The sequence below is a fragment of the Rhinatrema bivittatum genome, chromosome 2 (assembly GCF_901001135.1).
Source record: "Rhinatrema bivittatum chromosome 2, aRhiBiv1.1, whole genome shotgun sequence".
Classification (NCBI taxonomy): domain Eukaryota; kingdom Metazoa; phylum Chordata; class Amphibia; order Gymnophiona; family Rhinatrematidae; genus Rhinatrema; species Rhinatrema bivittatum.
The window spans coordinates 169485799-169511375 of record NC_042616.1 but is presented as its reverse complement, the minus strand read 5'-3'; the positions used below and the strand labels follow the sequence as shown (position 1 = coordinate 169511375).

The following is a 25577-nucleotide window of genomic DNA, read 5'->3' as shown; positions in this document are numbered from 1 at the left end:
TGAACTTGCAGATGTATAATGTTGCATATTTACTGTGGCATATCTATGATTGGATATGGGGATCCAAAACATTTTCCCCTCACTCTTTTCTAGAGGCTTTGTGCCACCCATTACAAATTGGGAATTTATTAGATGTACCAGGCCATTTGCTTTCAGGGAAAATTCAAAATAACCCAATAGTGGAGACATGTAGGCAAGCCTGGAAACTGCTCTGTGCTAAACTACGGATCCCTTGGATGGGTATCCCCTATGCTGACTATAATGGGCTATCCTAGGTTTATTCCAGGACTGACTAATGTAGTTTTTCAACAATGGGCCTATAAGGGTTTGATTCATTTGTACAAGAGGAGCGAGGGTTAGTACGCAGCTTTCAGGATCTCCAAAGTGAATATTCACTATCAAAGTTTTTTATGCGTATTTACAAGCCCATCATTTTATTGTAACAGATCTCCTTAAATCCCCCATATCTTTGGATTTAACTTAAATTGACCGGTTTTTTCTTACTCCGCCAGGGAGGAAGCTGTCTTGTACTTCTTTAATAGTAGCTTTGAAAGAGGTGTGGCGTGCTTCGGCTTTACCTGAGTTGGTTACGGAATGGAACCTGGAGATGCCTATCCCTGTTACCCTCCCTATGATCCAAACTTATTTTGTACATCCTAATGAAATATCTGAAAATGTGCAGATGAGAAGTGCAATTTAAATTTCTTTGTTGTATATACATTTCGCCGGTATGGGCTTATAAAGCCAAACTAGCAAATTCCGCTGTATGTATAAAGTATGGATATTCTCCAGGAACATTATTTCATTGTTTTTGGGAATGCACATTGATACAGGTATTCTGGGGAAAAATTCTTGATTATCTGGGAAACTTGCAATGCTGTGACTTCCCTGTATCCCCTTTGCTGTGCCTATTTGACTCCCTGGTAGAGATTAAAGATAATATCTCTAACTCTCAAGGATTGCTATTCAAGAAGGTTTGTTTATTGGCCAAAAATAAATCAATTCTGGCTCATTGGTTGGATGTGGAAGCGCCATAACTTACTGGAGAACCCAGCTAGATCGTTTGGCAGTTTTTGAGTATCCCTCTGCATGCTGCTCTTCCTTGCGAAAATATGCACTCTTTATGGACATCTGGAGGGGATATTTGACATCCCCTTTCATCCAGAGCAAGGAACAACTTACTGTCGCTTCAATAACCATTGTATAGGTCTGGGATCCAGCTACAAGTTACTTACTACAAACTTACTGCATGTGTATGCATGCACAACTGGTTGCCCAGGTAGGCGCCCCCTATGCGCCCAACTAGGTGCACAATCCAGATGCACAAGCACGAACTGACCCAACTGAAGAGGATAGCCTTATGTGCAGGAAAAACGCACATAAGGCTGTGGCCTACCATGCGGCTAACAAGCCAAGCCTGAGCACGGGGCTTAGCCAAAAGGCTGCTCAACCCAACAAGCTGCCCACGTCCCCATAGCTCTCCCAGAGGAGGGAATGAACGTCAGGTCTGCACGCCGAGCTTGGAGATTGGGGGGAAAAGGAATCCCAACTTAGCTCCCCTTCTACTTTTTATTTATTTATTTTTTTTAATTACTCTTTACTTGAGCTCAGCCCATCCTTGTAGGTATGTCTCTATTATATCTCTTATCTCTCTTTTTCTCTAGAGTATATATATTTAGATCTGAATTCATATATATGTTTGGATCTGACCTCATATGCTTTACAATGAAGGTGGCTGATCATTTTAGTCACTGCCCTCTGGACCATCACTATTCGGTTTACATCCTTTAGAATGTATGACTTCCAAAATTATATACATAATTCCAAATAAGGTCTCACCAGAGATTTATTCAGAGGCAATCTTCCTCCTTTTTTTTCTAGCTATTCCTCTCATTATGCTGTTCAGCCACCTTAAGATCACATCCAGATCCCGTTTTTGTTTTGTGTACAGAAATTCATCCTCCATACTGTAGAGTTCCCAAATAAATGATCTTGCAATTTTTAGCATTAAGTCTTAGCTATCAGACTGTAGACCATTCCTAAAGCTTCATTAGATCCCACCTCATGTTTTCCACACATTTCCGTGCCTATAGGTAATAACGGCTATCCAACTGCCCTTGCTGTTAAATTTCCTCCTACATCTCTCCTCTGCCTCGGGAGCATTATATCCATGCCCATTACTCCACCACGGCCATTATCTAGTGGACCTTTGGCTCGCTGAAAAGCCATTTTTTTTCTTTAGATCATCAAGGGCTTTCTTCCCCCTTGCTTCAGCCAAAGTGTACAAGTTCTTTGTTGCACATGCGTATCTACCACAGTCTTTCATGGCTGGAATAGGTAGTTGTGGAGGCTTAGCAGAGGGATCCAGAGGAGCCAGTTAAAAGTGCTGTATCTTAGATAGCTTAGTTGAACTGTTCATACTGAAACCATCTGGTAGGCATGAAGGTTTGTGATGTGTAAGTAGTACCAGGACACAGTAGATAAGGAAGTGCTGTTAAATGAGTCCTATGGCATATTAGATATGGGCACATAAGGCATTTTCCCACATGCCCCTGTGTTTTTGATGCTGTTTTGGCCTAGTTTAAGCCCTTCTGAGCTGTCAGATTAATTTTTTGTTTTGTTTTAACTGATTTCTAAACTAAGCACATACCTAAAGTGCTCTCACTGGGATCATCAGGATCCGGTGTACTTCGCAGACTAAGCAGATCTCCTCGACGTCGTTGCCTATGTCTCCTCCGATACTGAAATTCAGCATATTCCTGCATAAACCAAAGGTTATAAAAAGACAGGTAGCATGCAGTAGTCTTCTCTGAAGTAACGCTGAGTAAAATCTATTTTTTGCAAACTCTCTCCCTGCGGAACTTGTTGCATTTAGGTATATTTTCCCTTAGAGAGCAAAAAAACCCAAAAATCAACAACTCATGGTTAAATGTCACTGGTTCAGAAACTGGTGATATGAGTGGCTGACAATAGCGTTCTAAAATAACTACTGATCTCAGAATCAAATACATATAAAAATGTTTATAATTAAATATTTCTAAAGACATTAATAGCTTATGACAGGACTAAGAACCTTGGCTCAGAGAGAGCACACTAATGATTAGAACACTGGACTGCTTGGGTTCACATCCCAAATCTGATGTTGTGAGGCCAACAGTAGGCCACTTTAAGCTACTTGTGCCTCACCCAACTTAACCGTACTTAAACAGGATAGATAACATCTTATATATTCAATCCACTGTGGTTTTGCTGGTACCATTCACTTTCTCTCTTTTCCACCAAATAAACTGAAATCAACCATATCTCTGTTTGTACTGTCAACTCCTCCTATAGATACCATAGAAGTATTTGTTCAGTATTTCTCATTCGTCCTGGTGCCCCTCCACATATTTCCCATTTTCCCTCTTGGTCTTACAATCCATGACCCTCACTTTCTCATTTCTCTACCATATTTAAAGATTAGAGATGAGTACTACTGATGAAAATTACAAAATAAATTAAAATATGGGCACAATTCTTCTAATCTACATTTTTCAGGTCTCAGACAAGTTATTTCTTAGGGAAACCAGATCTCCCCTGGAGTCTTGAGAGGGAATTGGAATAGTGGGGATTGCCTCGGTCCCTCGGGTTCGATGGAAAGCGATGCTTCCTCGGCTTGAGGCCATTTTGGGGGCAGCTCGGTCAGTGCCAGAGCCTTCCCGAGTTTGGAGCCATGTGACGATGGGAAGTCAAGGTCACTGTGCAATGGTGACATCTACCGTGTTTCCCCGATAGTAAGACACCCCTGATAGTAAGACGTAGTGGGAATTTTAGGGGGGTCGGCTAATGTAAGACATCCCCCGAAAGTAAGACGTAGTGTTCAAAAAAAAATTATTTTTAAATACCTGTCGGAGGGCCGCGTGGGTCCAGGCGGCTGGCGGCGGGAGCCGGGTGGTCGCGTGTTAAATCTAGGCCGCGGGCGGGTGGACGCGCGTTAGTTCGAGACGGCCGGCGGGCGGTCGCGTGTTAAATCTAGGCCGGGTCGCACAGGCGCGCATTCATTCACTGCCGGTGGGGGCAGCCCCGGCAGCCCCCACCGGCAGTGAATGAATGCGCGCACAGGCCCACAGCGCCTGTGCGACCCCTGCGATTCGGCGCTGGGGGCTGCCGGTGGGGGCTGCTTTCGGCGCTCAAGGCAGTCACATGCTGTGACGTCACGGCATGTGACTGCCTTGAGCGCCGAAAGCAGCCCCCACCGCCGAATCGCAGGGGTCGCACAGGCGCTGTGGGCCTGTGCGCGCATTCATTCACTGCCGGTGGGGGCTGCCGGGGCTGCCCCCACCGGCAGTGAATGAATGCGCGCCTGTGCGACCCGGCCTAGATTTAACACGAGACCACCCGCCGCCCTTCTCGAACTAACGCGCGTCCCCCCGCCGCCTGGAACAAGCGCCCACCCGCCCGCGGCCTAGATTTAACACGCGACCACACGGCTCCCGCCGGCCGCCTGGACCCACGCGGCCCTCCGACAGGTATTTAAAACATTTTATTTTTTTTTGAACACTACGTCTTACTTTCGGGGGATGTCTTACAGGTTTTTTCCAATATAAGACATACCCTGAAAGTAAGACATAGTGGGACTTTTTGGGGTAAAAAGAAAGTAAGACGCTGTCTTACTTTCGGGGAAACACGGTAGTAGCCATATTTAGAGCCATGCTTTCAGGGTTCTGGAAGGACCCATAGTGCACTGCCCTCCCCCCCCCCTCCCAATGGCTGGCTGTTTTTGTGATTACTGGGCTGAGCTGGAAGGGGATAAATACGGGGAAAAAAATCCCCAAGCCGGTGCACCAGATTCCAGCCCTAGTTCCAACTGAGCTGGAAGGCCAAGAGTGCAAGGGGAAACTGCCATACCATACACCTCCCCCCCTTCCCATAAAACATATATAAGTAAAAACTGTTACCTCTGGTGATGCAAATCCCAAATATTCCCAATCCCAGGTTCCACCAGCAAAGCTATAAACAAATCAAATAATGTAAATTAGAGACATAGCTTCATAAAGAGAAGCAAAACAGTTGTTATACTTTTTGAATAAATAAGACATGAAATCATAGTTAAATGCAGTTTCTTAAAATTCTGAAATGTAAATTTTTTTCAGTGATGTGCATTTCTATATAAATATGAACTGGAGTAGGGTACATTGTGCTCATTACAAATTATCTTTTGATCACATAACTTCCAGGACTTAGAACAAACACAACCAACTTAAAAATATTCAAACAAAACAAAGAAAACAGAATATGTCAACTCTAGGTTCTGCAGAAAGATAGGGTAAGAACTCCTCAGAGGGTGACATGACAAAGGGGAAGTCTTTCACAAATGTTTTATTCATTCTGCTTATGTCTGACATTACCCCAGTGGTCTTGCTAATGGTTTTTACTGTACACTAGTGTCAGCTCAGAAAGCCCTGTGTTTTAACCTGTACTATTTACTGCCTCCCACTGGTGTAATGGAAGGGCAGCATTAGTGGTTTCAGCTTCCGGGAAGGTTTCCTTTTTGGGCCCCTCCTCAGCCACTACTAGGCAAAAGAGTGTAGGGGATGGCAAGGCCTCAAAATGAGGGCAGAATTAGTTTACTTCAATGCATAAATGGAGGTGCCACAACTAGATGGAATCTGGAGTTATGATCCTTCATTGACCATATCAATTTTATGTATATTGTATTGAATTTTGACCTACTTCACTGAGTGTATCTTATATATATTAACCTCTACTGTCATTGTAGGTGAAAAATATTTGCTTACTAGACATGTGGCAAAGTAAAATGTACAATATGAGACAGTGGGTGAGAAGCTTGTGTGTATCAACTATGAGACACCTGCAGGTGTCAGTGTCTGATGATCTCAAGGTAATGAAACAGTGCAGCAGTGGTGATGGCTAGAGCCAGAAACATGCTGGGATGCATAGAGGGACACATAACCAGCAGAAAAAAAAAAAAAGAAGTGATTATGCCACTATACAGGTCATTGATGAGGTCTCACATACAGTATTGTGTTCAGTTCTGGAGACTGCATCTCAGAAAGGAAAGATAGAGGCCAGAGGTGGTCCAGAAAAAGGCAACCAAAATTTCATGGGGTCTGCATCAGAAAGCATATGAGATAAGACTTGGTAACCTAAAAATATATACCTTAGAGGAGAGGAAAGATAGGGGGATATGATACAGACTTTTAAATACCTGAAGGTTTTGGTGATGCACAAGAGACAAACTTTTTTCAATAGAAAGTAATTTCAGGAACTAGAGGGCATGAGATGAAGCTCCAAGGGGTTGACTCAGTAGCATAAGAAAATGATTTCTTCAATGAAAATGCAGTGGATGCCTGGAAAGCCCTTTCAGTGGAACTGATGCAGACAAAAATGATACCAAAATTCAAAATGGCAGGGGATAAATGCCAAGGATCACCACAATGGTAATAAAGAACTGTGGTAAGCTGAACAGAGTGGCAGTTACAACAATATTAAAAATCCTTGCTGTCTTTTGTTAGGTTACAAATGAAAAGCATGTAACAGAATTCTATTTTCACAATCTTTTTGCCATTTGAAAATAAAATGAAGTTTTCTGTTTTGTATTTTATTTTAACATGTTAAGCATATATCATGAATATTAAAAACCTTCCCGTGCTCCTAGTGCAGGGGTGGCCAACTCCAGTCCTCAAGAGCCACAAACAGGCATGAGAAATATTTGCATACAATGGAGGCAAGGCAATATAAGAAAATCTCTCTCATGAATATTCACGGTGGATAGCCTGAAAACCAGGCCTATTTGAGGCTCTTGAGAACCAGGAGTAAGCTGCCACTGTCCTAGTGGCAGGTGGAGGACAGTAAGAAATTAGACAGCATTTACAGAGCCTGATGTAATAAGACATGAGTAAAAAAAAAAAAATACACATGCTGAATAAAAGTTTACTCCTGATGCAGGAGGCTAATAGTACACAAACACATCAGTGTTCAAAAAAAGTGTGAAAGCCAAAACAACTGAATAATGCACAAAATCATGTTTAATGTGCACAGGACATGATTTAGGGGCATAAACCATAGTTTAAGAGCATAAAACAACTGAAACACTACACTAGACAGGTGAAACGTTTAAAAAAAATGTGTCTCTTTGGGGTAGGCAACTCAATAGCACAATTGTAACTGTCTATCGCTATGTAAGCTTCTGGGGGCAGGCACTTCTAATAGTACATCTGTCACCATTGTGCAGTGCTCCTTGTATGTACCTCTGTATTGCTCTCACCTCATGCCTCTCCAGATTTGTCTTGGTGTTTAAGACTTGAGAACAGCTGGCAGCAGAATTGTTCCTAGCTGCGGTGGTCCACTCTCAACCCAGGAGACCAGAGTCCAGAACCCTCACACCAGGAATTCCAGGTCCAGGACTATATTGGAATACAGCACCACAGACTAACACTAGCCCCAGAAATGAGTTAACTTTACTTCACCTCTGACCAGGAGTTAAATTTCCAGCATTACAAAAAAACACTTGTGTTAAGCATGCAAGGCTTTAATATACTTCCCTGAATGGGGAAGCATAGGCACCAGCTTTGTGGGTACTTGAGCACCCCCAATATTGAACACTGTGTCTAGGGAGGGGTAATCTGGGTTGAGTTTTGCCCCCAAACATTTTGAAAAATTGTCTCCTATGTGGGGGATAAATAGCTAATGCTTTCATTAACATGGGATTTGCATAGATGTGTGTTAACGTGTTTGCACACTGTTGTGCATTACACCTGATTTAACAAGGAGTTAAGTTATATGCACAAAAATGTGCACACAGCCAACACATCTTACTCTATTATGGCCACAGTTAGAAGACTTTTAAATCACTTTAAAAACATAAAATAGATTAGAAAGAACATGGATGTACAATTTTATGAAAACAGGAGTATAAATAAAAAGTAAGCTGCAATCAAAAAGACTGGTTAGATTCCAAAAAACTAACCCTTAGGGATAGAACTTTTCCCTTACTACTACTACTACTACTAATTTGGATTCACAGTGGGGATAATTTTCAAAAGGGGTTACACGCGTAAAAGTCAACTACTTTTACAGCAATTTTCAAAAGCCAATTATTCGAGTAAAGTGCACTTGTGCGAGCAAATCCTATGAACAATTCAACGGCATATATTGTACCAATTTTCAAAAGCCCATTTACTCGAGTAAAACTCAGTTTTACTCGAGTAAATGTTTTTCAAAATCAGGCCCATAGTGTTCTGCAAGCAGGGCCCAGGTGGGCTTTAACGTTCTTAATACTTCAGAAATAGAGAGTCATTTGTGGACTAGATGTCTTGGTATCAAATACAGAACTACATGAAAACTTAAAGCACATTTTATGCAATTCCCACAAGCTTATTTACTTCCCTTAGTTACTCTTTCAGTCTATACACCCCTTAGATTTCTTTTTATCTTGCAATTTCACTTCCCAGTTGCTCTCTCCTCTCCTTCAACCTATTCCTCTTCTTTTCAGCCTACCCTCAACAGCAATCTCCTACTCTCTCCCCAGCAATCTTTTTCTCTTCTTCCCTCCAGCCTACCTGCAATAACATGGCTCCAATCTGCCCAAGCCAGGCTGCCACAGTTGAGACTCTTTTGCCTTCAGCCTGTGCCTCAACATGTTATAGAGCAGTGGTTCTCAACCCTGTCCTGGGGACCCCCCAGCCAGTCGGGTTTTCAGGATATCCACAATGAATATGCATGAGAGAAAATTTGCATACACTGCCTCCATAACATACACATTTTCTCTCATGCATATTCATTGTGGATATCCTGAAAACCCGAATGGCTGGGGGGGTCCCCAGGACAGGGTTGAGAACCACTGTTATAGAGGCTCCAGACAATCGTCCTGACATTTTGGTGGTAGGAAAAAGTTAGTGCACAAGGAAGACAGTTCATCTCATTCTGCCCCACTGGGTCCGAGTGTTTGGCTTTCTGGTCTTTGTCTCCCTCTCCAAGTCTGGGTGGTCAGATAGACTGATGAAAACTTGAGGCAGCCATTTAGAGCACCACAGTTCCACAATGGCATCTCTTACTTCCTGCCTGCATGGACCCAGAGGAGGAAGTCATGGGACCACTGAGAGGAGAGGATCACCTTGCTGGTGGCTAAAAGGAATCAGTAAGTTCTGCTTGGGAAATTTTCTTTTTTAAAAGTACTGGGGCGAAGTTAACTATTGGGGTATATTATTTAGTATGTTTGTGCTTTTAATAGTCAGTAAGACAGCGAATAAACAGAAGTTAAGACTATTTGTATTTTTAAATAGTCAGTCAGTAAGGCAGCTAATAAGCAGTAGTTAGTGTGTTTATTTTTAATAATCTGTAAGGCAGCTAATATGCAGAAGTAGAATGTTTGTATATATAAAAAAAAAGATAGCCAGAAGCTAGAATAAGCTGGGAGCAGTGTATACCTAAGTAAAAAGGTTGAAAAGTTCAGTTCAGTTACTCACTTTTGGAAGGGTGTAAATCAGAACAGCAGTGAGTCACTCAGGACAACTACCTGTAGTGTAAATCTCCAAAGGGATTGTTTTGCACAAATTTATCTTAGAAGCACAATATATATTGCAAGGGAAGAGCTCAGTAATCCACAATCCAGTGGGAGCACTGAGAGGAGAGGATCACCTTGCTGGTGGCTAAAAGGAATCAGTAAGTTCTGCTTGGGAAATTTTCTTTTTTAAAAGTACTGGGGCGTAGTTAACTATTGGGGTATATTATTTAGTGTGTTTGTGCTTTTAATAGTCAGAAAGGCAGTGAATAAACAGAAGTTAGACTGTTTGACCTCACATGTCACCTAGATAGGATTTTAGACAGTGCTGGGGAGAAGTCTGCTGTCGTGGTACATGTGGATACCAACAACATAGGAAAATGTGGGAGGGAGGTTCTGGAAGCCATATTTAGGTTCTTAGGTAAAAAGCTTAAATCCAGAACCTCCAGGGTAGCATTTTCTGAAATGCTACCTGTCCACGTGCAGGTCCCCAGAGGCAGGCAGAGCTCTGGAGTCTCAATGCGTGGATGAGACGTTGGTGCAAGGAAGGGGGATTCAGTTTTGTAAGGAACTGGGGAACCTTTTGGGGAAGGGGGAGTCTCTTCCGAAGGGATGGGTTCCACCTTAACCAGGGTGGAACCAGACTGCTAGCGCTAACCTTTAAAAAGGAGATAGAGCAGCTTTTAAACTAGAACAAAGGGGAAAGAAGACAGTCGCTCAGCAGCGCATGGTTCGGAGGCAGATATCTTCAAAGGATACTAATGATGCATTAGAATTAGGGCATCCAGTCAGTGAGGTTCCAATATTAAGAAAAGTAGTCCAAGTGCTTATAACTAAAAGCTCACCTCAGCTGAAACATTCTAACTTATCCCTATCAATTAAAAAGCAGAATAAAAATTCAAACAAAAAACAAACTTTCAAATGTTTGTAATACCAGAAGTCTAAGTAGTAAGATGGGAGAATTAGAATGTGTAGCCGTGAAAGATGACAGACTTAATTGGCATCTCAGAGACATGGTGGAAGGAGGATAACCAATGGGACAGTGCTATACTGGGGTACAAATTATATCGCAATGACAGAGAGGAGCACCCGGGAGGTGGTGTAGTGCTTTATGTCCGGGAAGGCATAGAATCCAACAGGATAAACATCCTGCATGAGACTAAATGCACAATAGAATCTTTATGGGTAGAAATCCCTTGTGTGTTGGGAAAGACTATAGTGATAGGAGTATACTACCGTCCACCTGGTCAAGATGGTGAGACGGACAGTGAAATGCTAAGAGAAATTAGGGAAGCTAACCAAATTGGAAGTGCGATAATAATGGGAGATTTCAATTACCCCAATATTGACTGGGTGAATGTATCATTGGGACATGCTAGAGAGATAAAATTGCTGGATGGAATAAATGACAGCTTTATGGAGCAATTGGTTCAAGAACTGACGAGAGGGGGAGCAATTTTAGGTCTAATTCTCAGTGGAGCACAGGATTTGGTGAGAGAGGTAACGGTGGTAGGGCTGCTTGGTAATAATGATCATAATATGATCAGATCTGAATTAATGACTGGAAGGGGGACAGTAAGCAAATCCACGGTTCTCGTGCTAAACTTTCAAAAGGGAAACTTTGATAAAATGAGAAAAATAGTTAGAAAAAAACAAAGGAGCAGCTACAAAGGTAAAAAGTGTTCAAGAGGTGTGGTCATTGTTAAAAAATACCATCCTGGAAGCACAGTCCAGATGTATTCCACACATTAAGAAAGGTGGAAGGAAGGCAAAACGATTACTGGCATGGTTAAAAGGTGAGGTGAAAGACGCTATTTCAGCCAAAAGATCTTCATTCAAAAATTGGAAGAAGGATCCAACAGAAGAAAATAGGATAATGCATAAGCGTTGGCAAGTTAAATGTAAGACATTGATAAGACAGGCTAAGAGAGAATTTGAAAAGAAGTTGGCCGTAGAGGCAAAAACTCACAGTAAAAACCTTTTAAAATATATCCAAAGCAGAAAGCCTGTGGAGTCAGTTGGACCCTTAGATGATCTAGGGGTTAAAGGGGCACTTAGAGAAGATAAGGCCATCGTGGAAAGATTAAATGATTTCTTTGCTTCGGTATTTACTGAAGAGGATGTTGGGGAGATACCCGTACTGGAGAAGGTTTTCATGGGTAATGATTCAGATGGACTGAACCAAATCACGGTGAACCTAGAAGATGTGGTAGGCCTGACTGACAAACTGAAGAGTAGTAAATCACCTGGACCGGATGGTATACTCCCCAGGGTTCTGAAGGAACTAAAAAATGAAATTTCAGACCTATTAGTAAAAATTTGAAACTTATCATTAAAATCATCCATTGTACTTGAAGACTGGAGGGTAGCTAATGTAACCCCAATATTTAAAAAGGGCTCCAGGGGTGATCTGAGAAACTACAGACCAGTTAAGCATGACTTCAGTGCCAGGAAAAATAGTGGAAAGCGTTCTAAATATCAGAATCACAGAACATATAGAAAGACATGGTTTAATGGAACAAAGTCAGCATGGCTTTACCCAAGGCAAGTCTTGCCTCACAAATCTGCTTCACTTTTTTGAAGGAGTTAATAAACATGTAGATAAAGGTGAACCGGTAGATGTAGTGTATTTGGATTTTCAGAAGGCGTTTGACAAAAGTTCCTCATGAGAGGCTTCTAGGAAAAGTAAAAAGTCATGGGATAGGTGGCGAAGTCCTTTCGTGGATTACAAACTGGCTAAAAGACAGGAAACAGAGAGTAGGATTAAATGGACAATTTTCTCAGTGGAAGGGAGTGGGCAGTGGAGTGCCTCAGGGATCTGTATTGGGACCCATACTTTAATATATTTATAAATGATCTGGAAAGAAATACGACAAGTGAGGTAATCAAATTTGCAGATGATACAAAATTATTCAGCGTAGTTAAATCACAAGCGAATTGTGATAAATTGCAGGAAGACCTTGTGAGACTGAAAAATTGGGCATCCAAATGGCAGTGAAATTTAATGTGGATAAGTGCAAGGTGATGCATATAGGGAAAAATAACCCATGCTATAGTTACATAATATTAGCTTCCATATTAGGAGCTACCACACGAGAAAGAGATCTAGGCGTCATGATGGTTACACATTGAAATCTTCGGTTCAGTGTGCTGCGGCAGTCAAAAAAGCAAACAGAATGTTGGGAATTATTAGAAAAGGAATGGTGAATAAAACGGAAAATGTCATAATGCCTCTGTATCGCTCCATGGTGAGACCGCACCTTGAATACGGTGTATAATTCTGGTCGTCGCATCTCAAAAAAGATATCGTTGCGATGGAGAAGGTACAGAGAAGGGCGACCAAAATGATAAAGGGGATGGAACAGATCCCCTATGAGGAAATACTAAAGAAGTTAGGACTTTCCAAGCTTGGAGAAGAGACGGCTGAGGGGGATATGATAGAGGTGTTTAAAATCATGAGACGGATAGAGAGTCACGTGATGTGGGGAGCCTAGTCGCAGCTAGGAGACTGAGCTCCGGCCGCTGCCCGTGCTAAATCCCCTGCCATCGTGCTCCCTCTGGCTTTTTTCATCTCATCACGGACTGCTGCCATCTACTCAGCATTGAGACACACCATTGGGATCATTTCTCTCTCTTATGGCGTCCCGAGCAGTGCGGAAGGACAAAGATAAAGTTAAGGCCTCCGATACAAAGATGGCCGCCGCACCTCCTGAGGCCGACCAACAAGTCAATGAATCACTGGAGGATAAAATCTCTCACATGGTGATAACAGCACTTGACATGCATTTGCACCAAATACCGGAGCAAATCGCAGATGTTCGTGCCTCCCTTACAGAATTTGACTCCCGTATTGAAAGAGTGGAAGGTCGAGTCACCTCAGTGGAGGACGATACTGGAGCCCTAGCAAGGAGAGTTATTGAGCTCGAGAAAGCAGCTAAAATCAGCGATGACAAGCTAGACGACTTGGAGAATCGCTCACGCCGCAATAACTTACGATTTGTGGGGTTTTCAGAGGCGATTGCAGAAGCTGACCTCCCTCACCTTTTGGAGGCTTGCTTGTTGGGCCTGGTTCCCTCACTTGCATCCCCATCGGGAGGCCGCAAAAATGAAGGGGAGCAAAATCACTGCCCACTGGTCATCATTACATAGTTCTTGCATTTTGCTCATAAATCACTGGTTTTACACATTACCGAAAGAACCAGGAGTTCCTCTACGAGAATACCAAAATACTTGTGTTTCAAGATTTCTCCCTGCGTGTCACTGCCAAGCGCAAAGAATTTACTGGTATCCATACTGATCTCATTACTAAAAAGATTCGTTTTGTGCTCATGTATCTGGCACAGCTTCGCATCACCCATCACGGCTTCACAAAAATTTTTAATTCCGCCACCGGAGCCTGAGCATATGTCCAGGGCCTAGCAGGGTCCGAATCCATGGGAGAACCCTGATGGAGGGACAAGGCTATTTACAGAGGGCGTATATTAATTTACTCCATGGTACTTGAACTGTGTTTATTGTGATTAGATGAGTCCGGATGCTGACACATTGGAATCCTTATAGGCTGACAAGAAGCCTACAAAATGGGCGCACAGGGAATTCAAACTGTCAATGAGCCCAAAGACTTTTACTTTTCCTTTATGGTGACTTTGCGCTACCAATGTGTAAGATTGGTTTTTCAGGCATTATTTGAATGTTTAATGGTTCAATCAAGTTACCTTTATCTTTCACCTGCTCTGTGAGGGCTTATCATTGTTCAATGAGAGGGGGGGCGGCTGTGCACATCAAGTTATTTGTGACTTCTATCCCTGTTCAGGGAGTGAATTTCATTTGGGGAATTGGGTGAAATTCTCTCCTTCCCAGCCCTGTACCATGTTTCCTTGGAATGTTATATTGCTGTTCTTAGCTGGGAATGGGGGAGGAGGGAGGGAGGGTAGTACAGAGAATCTCAGCGCAACCCAGGAATTTTGTATGCACTTGTAGTATATGTACAGCTTGTATTTTTACTAGAGGAGATAGAATAAAATCATAAAGTAAAATCCTTACTTTCTACCCAACAACACAGCCCTTTTAGAGATCTACCATGGCAATAGACATAGTCACATGGAATGTGGCTGGACTGGGCACACCGGTCAAGCGTGAGAAAGTGTTAGCACCACTCAATAAATTGCATGCCAAAGTGGCCTTCCTGCAAGAGATGCATGTCTCCAGAAGAGGTGGTCAAATTAAAAAAAGAAGTGGGTCTCAGGTATTTTTTGCTTCTGGCACTACTAAAAGCAGAGGAGTAGCCATTCTTATCCATAAATCTGTATCATTCAAGGTTCAGGAGACTGTGATGGACCCCCAAGGACGATATGTCATCATTAAAGGCATTCTCATAGGTTCTCCAATTCTGATAGCCTCTGTATATGCCCCAAATTCTTAAGACCATTCATTTTTTACCTCCCTCTTTGCTCACTTTTCCAAACTGGGGGATTATCCCATTATTCTGGGGGGTGATTTGAATTTTGTTGCAGATCCATTATTAAATGGACAGCCTCCGAGGGGTGGCCATCAAATTAGTGACAAGAAAAGTTCGAATTTTTTATGTAACCATCTTCAGTTGGTAGATTTATGGAGAATTCTTCACCCCGGAGAGTGCGAATTCACACATATAGTACGGGCATATCCGACCAGATCCCGCATAGATTACTTATTGGTTTCTGAAGTGATTTTCTCCAGATTTAAAAAAATCTTCCATTGGAAATTTAGTGATCTCTGACAACTGCCCAGTTCTAGGGGAATTTGGATCCCATGATCCTCAAGTGCAGGGTCAATGGAGAATCCCGTCCCAGTTGTCCACAGATCCAGCTTTTCCAATATATCTGTGGAAAAAGTGGCAAGACTTTATGCAATTCAATTCCCAGCACAATGACAATCCCATGATATTGTGGGAAAAGGCTAAAACTGTTCTTAAAGGGGATATTAACTATGCTAATCACAAACGAAAGAAAGCTGATGCAGATATCCTTTCCCTTGATACCAAATGAAGGCTCTCAAATGCAGAATCAATATTAATGGTGAGGAGGGGCTTCTTCCCCAGTACAAGGCGACACAAGCGGCTCTCAGTGATCTTTTGCACCAACAGGCTAACAGAGCCTTACGGTATAGACAATTTCATTTTTTTTCATTTTGGCAATAAGGTTGGACGCCTATTGGCGCGTCTCTTAAAAACACAAGACCCCTCGAAATTTATAGCTAATCTCAAGTCTCCGCAAGGGATAGTTAAGTCTACCTCTCAGGATATTGCTCAAATTTTTCTGAGTATTATCACACCTTGTATTCTGGGGAAGAAGTTGATGAAAGGGCCATTGATGAGTTTTTGCAGTCTGTATCTCTTCCCTCACTCACAGAAGCCCAACGGACATCCTTATAATGCCCTATTGGGGTCCTCGAGGTATTAGATGCTATTGGCTCGTTGCAGGAAGGTAAAGCTCCAGGCCCCGACGGAATGATGGCCATATTTTACAAATCCCTAGCTCCGGATTTAGCCCCAACCTTACAATCTTTATTTGAATAGATGACTAATCAAGGTGAGATGCCCCCCTACTTTGCGATCTGCCACTATAGTAGTACTCCCAAAGCCAGGAAGGGATCCCTTACAACCCTCCTCATACCAGCCGATCTCTTTGTTGAATCTTGATATCAAATTGTATGCAAAAATTATAGCCAATAGGCTCAAATCACTCATGCCTCTGATTATATCTCCAGACCAGGTGGGTTTCTTGGCTGGGAGATGGTCTGCGGTTAATTTGCATAAGGTACAAGCCGCACTGGAGAATTGTAATATTTTTCTCTCAAAGATCCCCTGCTTGTGACATGTGATGTGGAAAAAGATTTGATAGGGTGGCATGGCCCTTTCTAAGGAAGCCCCTTTCCAAGATGGGATTTATAGGGAGAATATATGACTACATTACCCTTCTTTACTCCAACCCCACGGTGAGGTTATTGGTTAATGGCTTACTCTCGACGGAGTTTCATTTGGAAAGGGGAACCCAGCAAGGATGTCCGCTATCCCCATTATTTATCATGACCGTCGAGACTCTTGTCAGTCACATGCTTCACTGGCAGTGACAGGAATCCCAGTAGTGCACCAAATTTATAAAACACTGTTATTTGTGGACAACATCCTCCTTCTCTTGACCCACACGCGGACAGCACTCACCGAGGCACTTAAATTGTTTTCCACTTACCAATCACTATCTGGGTTTAAATTAAATTTTGATAAAACCGAGGCACTCGATTTAATAGGGACATTGCAGAATACTTGGCAGACGTTCACGATGAAATGGGCGAGCTCAACTATTAAGTATTTAGGCATACATATCTACCCTAACCCAGAGAGGTGGTATGCTTTAAACATCCCCCCTATTATTGACAAGGTGGCCTGCACATTAACAAGCTGGCAAACTTTGCCATTGTCTCTTCAAGGCCGCATTGCAGTCATAAAGATGTTAACTGCCCCAAGATTACTTTATTTACTTTTAAATCTTCCCTGCCTTCTCTTGCCAAAAGACAATCGTCTGCTCCAAAAACTGGTGAGACAGTTTGTATGGAGGGGCAAGAAGGCTACTCCATGGGTTCAGGGTGGTTTCGGTCTCCCAGACTTCATGGTGTACTCCCGGGCGGCTAACCTCTTATTTCTAGGAGACTGGGTTCTCGGTACTTCAAATCACACAGATGCTCAATTAGTTCACGCCCTTTGTACACCACTAGACTCCAGTTATGTTCTTCACTCGAAATCCAATGACTTACAAGGACCTCAATTGCAATTTGGCCTGGTACGAACTATTCGGAAAATATGGGCTTATACCTGCAAATTATTGAATTTACCTGTCCACGTATCCCCCCTCACTATCCCCTGTGGGGTTCCCCTCATGGTTCTCAACATTTGCCTAAGCTGTACAATTTTAAAATCTCTTACATCTGGCCATTTAAGGATTTTCTAGCCCCTAACACGGGACGCTTTTACACGTTTGCTCAGTGCCAAGATAAGTCAGGGATGCAACCCAGCCATTACTTATTATATGGGTACTTAAGAGCGACACTGCTGAAGGAAGTGAAAGGACCCATTGACAATTCCCTATATTCGGCTTTGTTCACTAGCTTTAAGGCGCAGACAGGTAGTTTGTCTTGTATGTATACATTTTATAATACTGCACGGGTGTTTACTGTATTCTCATCCCTGCTTCCCAAATGGGCACACGACTGTGCCAAAGAGTTAGACGAGGCCATGCTGAAATACTCCTACTCATCTATACTGAAAATGACGAATAATGTAAATCTTTGAGAGTTACAACACATTTTTCACAGAACTGTAATATCACCTGCTAGAGCAAAAAAGATGGGCCTTATTGCCACGGATTCCTGTCTCAAATGCAATCAACCGCAGGCCACTTTGATTCACTGTTTATGGTCCTGTCCGGTGATCCAAGCATTTTGGGAGAACATCCGACACCACTGTTCAACACTGCTGGGCACCGAAGTGCATTGGTCATGCTCATTTTGCATTCTCAATAATGATGTGGGGGACTCTACTCTTAATGTTGATAATGTGACATGTATCTCAAAAGTTTGCCTTATTGCTAAAAAATGCATTTTGCTGCAATGGATTGAGCCCACCCCCCCAACACAGAGTCAATGGGCTGCTTTAATGACTGAGCTCTATCAATTGGAATATGGTTCCATGTTTCAGCGCTTTACTCCAAACAAAAAACAATTTTTTTGTAAAATCTGGACAGTTTACTACAGCTCTTTACAGCCTTCTATCAGAGCTCTAGCCCTGCTGGATGGTCAGTGAGTCTTCCAGGAAGTCAGTCCTGGTGTGGTGAACAATCGTCCTTCCTTTCTCAACAACTCTAGTTTTGTCTTATAACTGCCCACAAATGTTAATATTATCATCTGCTCTTTTGTTTATTTTTTCTGTATATCTACTGGATTACCTCATGGCTGAGATTCTCTGCACTAGGGTATGGGAGGGCGGGGTGGGGATGCGGTTTCAATGAGAGTTTACGTCATTTATGAGAAAATTTACAAAATCGTTTGAGGTTATGTTATGTGTTTAATGTTCTGTTCACAGACTGTGTATCAATTTTATCTATACCTCAATAAAAGATAACAAAAAAAATCCTGAGAGGTCTAGAACGGGTAAATGAGAATCGGTTATTTACTCTTTCAGATAATATAAGGACTAGGGGGCACTCCATGAAGTTAGCATGTGGCACATTTAAAACTAATCGGAGAAAGGTCTTTTTCACTGAACGCACAATTAAACTCGAATTTGTTGCCAGGGGATGTGGTTAGTGCAGTTAGTATAGCTGGGTTTAAAAAAGGATTGGATATGTTCTTGGAGGAGAAGTCCATTACCTGCTATTAATTAAGTTAACTTAGAAAATACACACTGCTATTACTAGCAACAATAACATGGGATAAGACAGTTTTTGGGAACTTGACAGGTTCTTATGGCCTGGATTGGCCACTGTTGGAGACAGGATGCTGGGCTTGATGGCCATACTGGGCCAGACCAAGGTCTGACCCAGTATGGCATGTTCTTATGTTGTATGGGCAGGAAGAGAGAGATGCCATTACTGCTATAGGAATGTAGCATTGGCCCAAGGAGCAGGAGGCAGCAGGGCCAGTGTAAGGATTGTGAACTATGCAACGGCCAAGAGTGCCACAGTTTTGGGAGTAGTGCCACGATAGCATCTCCTCCTTTCCACCCACATGGGCTTGGAAGAGGAAGTGGTGCACATGGGCCCACATAAGTGAGAAGAAGCAGATGTCATTGCTGCCATGGGGAGGAGCAGGAGCAAATTGGAGCATCAGCCTATGTGATCAGAAGAAGGTGGCAGTGGCGGTGGAGCAGTGTCATGTCAGCCCACAAGCTGAAGACTGGAGAAGGAACAAGAGGCAGAGCAGTATCAGGCTGGAGCAGCCTCAGACCCTGTGGCCTGAAGAAAAGATTGGAGAACATGTGTTTGAGAAAGCATGAGTGAAGGAACTTGTATGAGAGAGAGCATGAGAGTGTGTGTATATGTTTGAGAGAAAGAGAGTTGAGAAAGTCTGTATGTAACAAACACCCTCCTCCTTGTCAATCCACATTTTCATTCCATCTGGAAATTAAAAGTTCTCAAGTGTGAAGAGTGGGAGATTTTATCATCTTTATTAGTTTTAATTATTGGGTGTTTGATGTGTGTTTTAAAATTTTACACACTGGTGTTTGGAAATGTTTAAAAAATTTGTATATGAGATTTTTTTTTAAACTCTTTATTTATAAATTGTTTTTCCAAACAGAACAAAACATAGTGACAAGAAGCATAAATAACAAATCACACGTAACAAAGTGAGCGTTACAGAGAGAGAACATCAACTCTGTGATACATAAAAATATATCCCTAAGCGGCTAAATTACCCCAATTCACTGGTCACCAAATGTGTCTCCCGCAAAAATGTGACATTGGCTCCCTTCTATCTGAGAAACTGTAAAATCCTGGTTCTTTTCATGGGGGGTGATATCCCTCTAACATTGAGGGAGACAATTCGGATCTCAACCATAATCAAAAAAATAAATAATGGTAATTATAAATGCCCTGAGACTGCTCCATGCCCTCCTAAGAATTCTGTCTGCACACCTTGAGACCCACAAGTCACCTATGAAACATGGAAATTCCCCTTCAACCCACAAACCCATAAGGAATTGTTGCGCCTGGTTGCAGACGGCTGCGACCTTTGCTGCTCACCTCATTTTGCCCTGTAGCTCTGATTCTGGATAAGATGGCCACCACTGCCTCTGCACGCTGACCTCCCTGGCATCCACGGGATGGCGTGGGTGATCCCGGTCGCCATCTTGAATCTGGTGTAACTTAGGGCACATGCGTGCCTGCCTCCGTCTTATCCACAAAAGAGATAGATGCCTTTAGTCTTTTTCAATTCCTTTATTGAAGTGGAAACTAAAAGAATGATTATAGCCCGACTCTGGCCCAGTTTCGCCGTTTATGACAGCTGCCTCAGGGGCTTGAATGTACAATCATGGACTCTTGATTAGGTACAAGTCATGAACTTGTTTAATTGTATTTGTGTCTGTCTGATCCGCTACAATATTAGATCTTATCGTTTGTACAGTCAGTCTTAATCTTGTAAACACAAGGTATCTAATCGCTCCTGGATTCAACAATTACACTGATCATATCATGCCTCTGATGTCACTAATATTCTTGCAGTCCACTTCTGAATACGGGTCTCCACTTGTACTAAATCAAGAGTCCATGATTGTACATTCAAGCCCCTGAGGCAGCCGTCATAAGCGGCGAAACTCTGCCAGAGTCGGGCTGTATCATTCTTTTACATCTCCACTTCAATAAAGGAATTGAAAGAGACTAAAGGCATCTATCTCTTTTGTATTTCCTAACGGCTTTCATAGATCTCCTACCTTTGTGCTTTTTGGGTCCGTCTTATCCACGTCATGGCGGGAACCTCGGGGGCATCCCCTCCGCATGACGTCACTGCCTACGTGTACTTAAGCCTACCGGACCATCCTACCAATGAGTTAGCAAGGATTCCATCTTGCTCAATTCCTTTTCTCAGAGATGCGTCACGTCACTGTCCCTGCGTTCCAGATTGAGTGACTCAGGTACCCGCTCCTCGAGGGCCTTGCTGCACTCAGGGCTATCCGTTCCTTGGACAGTGTTTCCTGCGAGTCTCACCTTCACCAGCTTAGTACCTCTTGCTACTTCTACGGATGACCCTTCAGTGTCCCTACTCCGGGTCTCTGCTGCTGCTACTACGATATCTCTATTGCAATACCACGGAGTGAGTACTAGACCTGATCTTCAAGTCTGCTTCTCTCTTGCTGTGCGGATCATCGGGTTACCCCGCTCTGCGGACCACTATCGGATCCATGCTGTCTTGTGCCTGCTGGCAACATCTATCTCTGGCCTACCCTGCGCTGTGGACCACTACCGGAGCTACCACGCATAAGAACTACCAAGAAGCAAGTGCTTCCCAGGTTACCTCGCTCTGCGGACCACTACCGCAGAATCCATCTCAGGTCTTCCTATTCCAGGACTGAGTTTACAAACCCACTCCTCGGGTTTCTCTTTGCTCTTTAATAAATATCTCTGACTCCTTTGTCCATCACTGCTGAGACCCTGTCTGTTGTGGAGAGTCCTCACAGGGCCCCCAAACCAAGTTCAAGTATAACAGGAATCTACCCTCCCACCAAACATCCTCAATCTCCTTAGAACTGCCCCTAACCTTCCCCAAAGCCCAAATATTCACCCGCCCCCCTCTTTTCCCCCCCCAACTAACCTCAGAACCACCCAGGAGTTTCCCAAGCAACACCCAGCCAATTAAGAAAAACCCAGAACACAAAAGGCTAAGGTGCCTACATGTGATGACATCAAATAAAGTACGAACATCTATAGGAATACCTATCCTACAACAAATCCTCACTTGGTATAACATGTTTCTCCCCAGCTCTTCCTGAGAGGATAAAAATGCCCTCAGAAAGGCTATGGAGCACCAAAGCCATATGAAAAGAAAAACAATCTTGCAAGAACAGTAAAAAAGAATTTCATTAAAAAGTCCAGAACAAGTAGCATATCTCCTGCAACAAAGAGCAGGAGAAAAACTGAAGTACCAATACTGAATGCCAATATAGAATCAGGCAGCATCTGGTCAGCGGATAAGCTCCAGGCTAGAAGAAGCCATTCCGGATCAGTCCCAAAGCAAAATAACAACAAGGCATTTTGCCATATTTCCCCGCAATTCGGTTCAACAAAGAAGATGGTTGTATCATAACCGCGCCTCCCAAATTCACTATATGCTGATAGCCCAAAAACAACCAGTAATGAACAAAAACTTGGAAGATTGATAAGGGGTCCGAGATGTGCTATAATAGACAGTACTGTCACGCACCATTAGCAGCTCTCCCCCCAGCATATATTCTCTCTTGCTCACGTCTCAGCAATGCGGTCCATTCTGGGCCTCCTCGGATCCAGTGTTCTCCTCCAAAAGAAAGTCTTTGACTGCTTCAACTGAATCAAAATAAAAAGGGGGCGGCCCGCTGGCATAACTGAGTTTGGCGGGATATAATAGGATCGCAGGCCCCGCTTGGCCTCCAGAAAGCTGGCCCATTTCCATTGAATTAGCAGAGAAAAACCTGGCGGCGCGGTGGCACCAGTTCTCGATGCACCCTTTCAATCTTCATGTGGCCCTTATGCGTCTCTATTCCCAAGACCTCCGGCAGCCATTTTGAAAAAAATTCAAACAGGTCTTTTCCTTCCACATGCTCCGGTAGGCCCACCACTCAGATTTTTTCAGCATCCCCGATTCTCCATTCATCCGTCTTCTCCACCAGTGCCTCGTACATTTGTTCCAGGGCTTCAACCTTTGAGCGAGCCAGGATCAGCGACATCTCAAGCCCCTCAACTCAAGTAATCGTCTCTCCAATCCGTGACGAATTGTCCTGCATGGAAGAAATCAGGGAAGCCACTTTTTCAACCATCGCCTCTAATTTTGAATCAATGTTCTGGGTAAGTTGATGTGAAAATTTGTCAAACATTTTCTGCAACGTTGCAGTATATTCAGCAGCAGCCAGAAGCAACGGGCCGCCTTCAACTGACGGCGTCTCCTCCGACACACAGTCCGTGTCTACTACGGATTTTTTGGTAGACCACCGGGGTTTAGCCGACATTTCCACCCACATTGCTGGGATCAACATTTTAGACATGCAGAACGAAGTATATCACCAGGAAATAGCGAGAGAGAATATGAGTAAAACCTTAAAATAATGAATAAGCCGGGGGAACTACTTACTAACGTGTCTGGCTCTCAGCAGCACATCATGTGACCCTTTGTACATAATATTTTAATTACTGGATGTTCTATTTGTCTGCTGTTTTGAAATATTTATTCTTTGTATTAGTATGGTTTTACTCTTATGATTGTTTTATATTTCTTGATTGTGTTTGTTTTATGAGGAATGGTGGCAATTCTCTTCTTCTGTTGTTGCACTACATACAAAGTCTGACTTGTTGTGGTTTCCAGTTCAGTTTTTGTCTGTATGTTTCTATTTATATTTTATGGTCTCTTTATTCTGTATTTGGTAAGAATATGTCTATGCTCTGCATGTATGACCAAGGTGAGGTTTTTTTTGCTAGTGTGTAGTTTCTGTGTAGGGATCTATAACAGCTTGGCTTGTTCTGTTTTCCTAACAGATATATTGCTGTTTAGGACAGTTATGCCTTTTCATAGGTAGGGTTGTTACTGTTTGAGTGCTTGCAGTTAGTGCTGTTTTGGTATGGCAGGTTTACTATACTGTAATTGTAATTCAGTTTACTCATAACTTTCTGAGGGCCAAGCCCACACTCAACACATGTCACAATAGACCTAAATCCATACGGGTTCTAAATATCTTTTTTGCTTTGTTTTCTGGTTGGCACCACAGCAATACATATAAATATAATATATATGCTGTAAGTGATCCTTAGAGGACTGTACTTTGTCCTTTTTCATATAAAAAATTTTTAACTGTGTGTGGGGGGAGGGTATGACTGAGGAGTGAGAAAGGCACAAAGTAGTACAGTTCACCTAGGGCACCTAATTCCCTTGGCATTGGCTGTGGCAGTCAGGCTCTGTGGTCTCTGTTTACACTGCCAAGCCATAGCACTCTTGCTTTTGGGGCTGCCAGCACACATATAGTTTTACTTTGTCCATCAGCCCACTAGTATCCCTCCTGTGACGTCAGTATCACAAAAACAAATGGTCAAAGCAAAGCCATCAGTGTTTTTTATTGCATAAAATGCAATAAAAGGTAACCTGCCCATCGGCATGCAGTAAGATAGAAGGGCTTTGACACAGCTTATAAAGTTCTCGCACTTTAGCACACCTTCTCATTTATTCTGCTTACTGATGCCTTTTCCAGTATAGTTACATAAGAAAGGAGAGTTGCTTGCCTGTAACAGGTGTTCTCCCAGGACAGCAGGATGTTAGTCCTCACATATGGGTGACATCATCGGATGGAGCCCTATCACGGAACACTTTTGTCAAAGTTTCTATAACTTTGACTGGCACAGTGAGCATGCCCAGCATGCCACTAACCCTGCATCCAGCAGGGGTCCCACCTTCAGTCTCGTTTGTAGCAAAAAGTATGAGCGAGAAATAAAATAATAAAACGTAAGCAAACCCAACTCCATGGAGTGGCGGGCGGGTTTCGTGAGGACTAACATCCTGCTGTCCTGGGTGAACACTTGTTACAGGGTAAGCAACTCTGCTTTCTCCCAGGACAAGCAGGATGGTAGTCCTCACATATGGGTGAATAGCGAGGTACAGGATGCCCGAATAGAGTGAATCAAAAGCACCCAATGACGTGCAACATGCACAACAACAGGGGTGCTGTTGGTTGTGAGGGCAGCCTGAATTTCACAGAGGGTCGTAGGTAGGAAGTTGGGTGTTTAAACTAGAAACAAATTACGTAGGACAGACTGGCCAAAGACGGAATCTTGCCTGCCAGTCTTGTCGAGACAATAATGAGCTGCGAAGGTATGGAGAGAACTCCATGTGGCAGCTCTACAGGTATCAGCAATAGGTACAGAGCGGAGGTGTGCCACTGACGATGCTATGGCTCTGACCGAATGCGCTTTCACACATCTCTGTAGCGGAAGGCCTGCTTGTTGGTAGCAGAAGGTAATACAGTCCGCCAGCCAGGTGGACAGGGTCTGCTTGCCCACCGGAACTCCGAGCTTGGTTTTATCAAAGGAGACAAAAAGTTGGGTGGACTTCCTATGGGCTGCAGTGCGGTCCAAATAAAAGGCGAGCGCCCCTATCTGCCGATGGCACCGATAAAACTACTGATGTCGATGGCACAGCATCCATCAATGCGTCACCAAGGTCCATCGATGCCAACACCGCCAATGCCGATGGTTTGGCCTTCCTCGGCCCAAAAAGCTGCTCCATCTTGTTAAGCCAAAGATGATGTTCCTTCAGGGTTATGTGTGTGCATAAGAGGCTACCCTGGACGCAGAGGACACATATCTCATAG

General features: G+C 43.2%; 1 protein-coding gene across 1 annotated transcript in view; it reads right to left on the bottom strand.

Annotated features, from left to right (window-relative positions):
- ANKIB1 (ankyrin repeat and IBR domain containing 1) overlaps positions 1-25577 on the bottom strand; it is a 493668-nt gene that overhangs the window by 26588 nt on the left and 441503 nt on the right. The window contains exons 17-18 of the mRNA XM_029588858.1: positions 4938-4989; positions 2651-2759 (exon numbers count right to left, since the gene is read on the bottom strand). Of these exons, the coding sequence (XP_029444718.1) occupies positions 2651-2759; positions 4938-4989 (161 nt within the window). The remainder of the gene's footprint in view (positions 1-2650; positions 2760-4937; positions 4990-25577) is intronic.